Source organism: Mus caroli, chromosome 5 (assembly GCF_900094665.2).
Source record: "Mus caroli chromosome 5, CAROLI_EIJ_v1.1, whole genome shotgun sequence".
NCBI classification, from domain to species: Eukaryota; Metazoa; Chordata; class Mammalia; order Rodentia; family Muridae; genus Mus; species Mus caroli.
The window spans coordinates 135,314,372-135,317,972 of NC_034574.1; the positions used below are offsets into that span (position 1 = coordinate 135,314,372).

Genomic DNA, 3,601 nt, shown 5'->3' on the forward strand with positions numbered 1-3,601 from the left:
TGAGTTCGAGGCCAGCCTGGTCTACAAAGTGAGTTCCAGGACAGCCAGGGCTATGCAGAGAAACCCTATCTCAAAAAACCAAAAAAAGAAAAAAAAGAAAGAAAAAAAAAAGGATGCTATGCTTATGGTATGAGTCACGAGTGCTTGCAGATGTCCTGATTTCAGTGTCCAATCTTCTTTATTTCCCCATTCCTGCTCTGTCTCCTCAATACCTCTATTTGGGACCCTTATTCCTGTGGTTTGGGTGACATGGCACCAATCCTGCGGCTTCTACATTATCCCAACATTTCCACATTGAGAAGAAAGAATACACAAATTCTCATGGACCAGCCAGCCTGGGCTACACCAGTGAAACAGAGATTAGCAAGGTGGATGGTAAGAAATGACACCTGCAACTGTTCCCGCCCTCAACACATGGGTGCTCACACTTGTGCATACACTCGCACGCGCGCGCGCGCGCGCACACACACACACAAGATTTTTTTTTAAAAGTTGTACATGCTAATGTGGTACCATGAAATTTCTGTTTGAAAATGGATCTCTCAGCAGACGAGTCTCTCAAACTCATAACTATCTCCTGTCTCAGCCTCCCAAAGGCTAGAGTCACAGGCCTGTGTCAACACACCTGGCTCTATGCAGATTTTCTCTTCCTCCTCTTCTACCTCCTCCTCCTCTTCCTCCTCCTCCTTCTCCTCCTCCTTCTTTTCTTCTTCTTCTTCACAACCATCACATCATCATCAATTAAGTACTTATTTTTTAACTATGTTAAGAGGTGGTGCATGTGAGTGCAGGTACCAATGGACGCCAGAAGAGGGCAGTAGAGTCCCCTGAAGATGGAGCTACAGGCCGTTGTGAGCTGTCTGCTATGGGTGCTGAGAACCAAACTCAGGTCAAACACAGCTATCTTCTTAAACATTTATCATTGCTTTGGGATGAAAAGTCCAAAAGTCCTTCTAGGTTTATTTGCTGGTTTCAAGGTTTATGAAATGTACAGTCCCATAGTTGTGTTGACAGAGGGCTTGTGTGTCGTTCCCAAATGGCAGCCCCAGCAGCACATAAAGCAAGCAGAGTAGTCTCCACCTGCAATCCCAGCACCCAGGAGGTGTGGACTGAACTCAAGCTCATCCTTGGCTGCATAGTGAAAGGGGTTGAATAGGCAGGGTGGGTCGGGGTGGCAAGTGTTCCTGGGAGGGGGATGGCATGTGCAAAGGCATGACGTTTCCATGGGGACACCACGTGCAAAGGCATGAAGTCGTGGGAATGGCAAGCAGCAGAGGAAGTCAGGGGCTCTGGACAAGAGTGTGGCAGTGTGGCTGTGTGAGCGGAGAGCTGGGGCCTGCCAGAGACAAGCCAGAGAGGGTACATGCTCTGCTGGCTACTAGGAAGCCACTGGGGGGTTTGTTGAGTGAGTGGCGTACTCATTTCCATAGTCCGTGATGCTTTCCTTAGATCCTTGTCATCCTATGGGGGCCTTGAGAGCAGGTCACACCGGAGTGGCCAGGAAGGACCGGGAAGACAGCTCCATCAGTAAAGCATGAGGACCTGAATTCACATTCCCAGCACCCATGTCAAAAGACGAGCCACTTGGTGTGTTCTTGGAAGCCCAGCATTGGGATGCAGATACAAGCAGATCCCTGGGGTCAGCGGGTGAGTGTGACAGAGAATCCTACAAAATAAGATGGAGTGGGCCGAAGTACTTCTTATGGAAGTCTGACCCCTGAGTTTGAGCCCTGAGCCCCACAGTGCACATGGAGAACTGACCCCTGAAAGCTGTCTCCGACTCCATACAGGTGCCCACACACAAAAAATAAATAAAGAGCCAAAGTGACGACTGTTTTCTCTTTCTTTCTTCCTTCCTCCCTTCCTCCCTTCCTTCCTTCCTCCCTTCCTACCTTCCTTCCTTCCTTCCTTCCTTCCTTCCTTCCTTCCTTCCTTCTTCCTCCTCCTCCTCCTCCTCTTCCTCCTCCTTCCTTGAGACAGGATCTCTTTATGTGGCTCTGGCTGGCCTGGAGCTCACTCTCTAAGCCAGAATGGCAACAGACACCCAGAGATTCTCCTACCTCTGCCTCCCAAGTGCTGAAACTAAAGATGTGCACCATAGGCCAGGCGGTGGTGGCCCTCTCCTTTAATCACCACACTCCAGTGCCAGAAGCAGGTGGATCTCTGAGTTCGAGGCCAACCTGGGCTACACAGTGAAACCCTGTCTTGGAGAAGGAGGGGGAGGAGGAGGAGGAGGAGGAGGAGGAGGAGGACACCATCACAACCATAACCATCACATTCAGCCTTCAGTGCTCTTTTAGAAAAGCTGGGTTCAATCCCAGCACCCACACTGAGCGGCTTACAACTGCCTGTAACTCCAGCTCCAGGGCACCTGACCTCTTCTGATCGCCATGGGCACCTGCTTATACACACACACACAGACAACATATACACAACGGATTGCAGAAGACTGCCTTCCTTGCCCCCACCCTGAAGGGTCCCCATGTCAGCACCCCATAAGTTAACTCACAGCATGGGTGGCACAGTTTGCTGCGTGTTCATACTCAGTGGGCTGGTACCTCTTGTGCGCCGGGACTCGGTCATTCATAAACCTGCAATGAGAGGCAGGGTTTTAGAAAGCCTGGCCGAGAGAGCCAGAGTCCAGCTTCTCACCCGTGCAGATTCGCTCCTCTCCTTCCTTCCTGCCCCCTTTTCGAGTATTACAGTTTTTTTTTTAATTGCACGTGTGTGCTTGCATGGTACATGCATTGGTGCTTGCCTCTGTGTGTACACACATAGGCCAGTAGGTGACATTGCATGCCTGCCTCAATCACACTCCTCCCTTATTTTCAGACAGGGTCTTTCACTAAACCCAAAGCTTGCTAACCAGGCTGGCTGGCTAGCCAGTGGGCCTTAGAAATCTACCTGTCTCTGCCTCCGCAGTTCCTCACTGCAAGGTTTGGTGGTACAGGCACCAGCCTTTTACCTCGGTTCTGGAATATGAACTCAGGTTCCCATGTGTGTGCAGCACGCACTTAACTAGTGAACCATCTCCGTGGTCTTTTTTTGTTTGTTTGTTTTTTCGAGACAGGGTTTCTCTGTATAGCCCTGGCTGTCCTGGAACTCACTTTGTAGACCAGGCTGGCCTCGAACTCAGAAATCCGCCTGCCTCTGCCTCCCAAGTGCTGGGATTAAAGGCGTGCGCTACCACCGCCCGGCCTCCGTGGTCTTAAGTTAAACGTTTTCACTGCTAAGTGCTTCATGTCTAATCCTCAACATGATATTAATTTAGGAAATAAAAAACCTTTATTGGGGCTTGGACTATAACCTGAGTACTTTCCTAGCAGGTGCAAAGCTCCGAGTTCCGTCCTCAGGACTTCATACTCTGGTGTAATTGGTGCCCTTGTGTAATACCCACGTCATTCAGGGATAGAAGTAGGGGGATCCTGAGTGCTGGGTTAACAGACATGCATCACCATGCCTCATTCTTAGACCGATGTGCTCTCTCTCTCTCTCTCTCTCGTTTTTCAAGACTGTGTAGCCCTGGCTACCCTAGAATTCACTCTGTAGATCAGGCTGCCCTCAAATCTCACAAAGATCCTCCTGCCTCTGCATCCCAAGT

General features: G+C 50.1%; 1 protein-coding gene across 1 annotated transcript in view; it reads right to left on the minus strand.

Annotated features, from left to right (window-relative positions):
- Positions 1-3,601, minus strand: part of Mmd2 (monocyte to macrophage differentiation associated 2) — a 47,425-nt gene that overhangs the window by 15,583 nt on the left and 28,241 nt on the right. Inside the window, exon 2 of the mRNA XM_021162650.2 lies at positions 2,510-2,591. Within this exon, the coding sequence (XP_021018309.1) occupies positions 2,510-2,591 (82 nt within the window). The remainder of the gene's footprint in view (positions 1-2,509; positions 2,592-3,601) is intronic.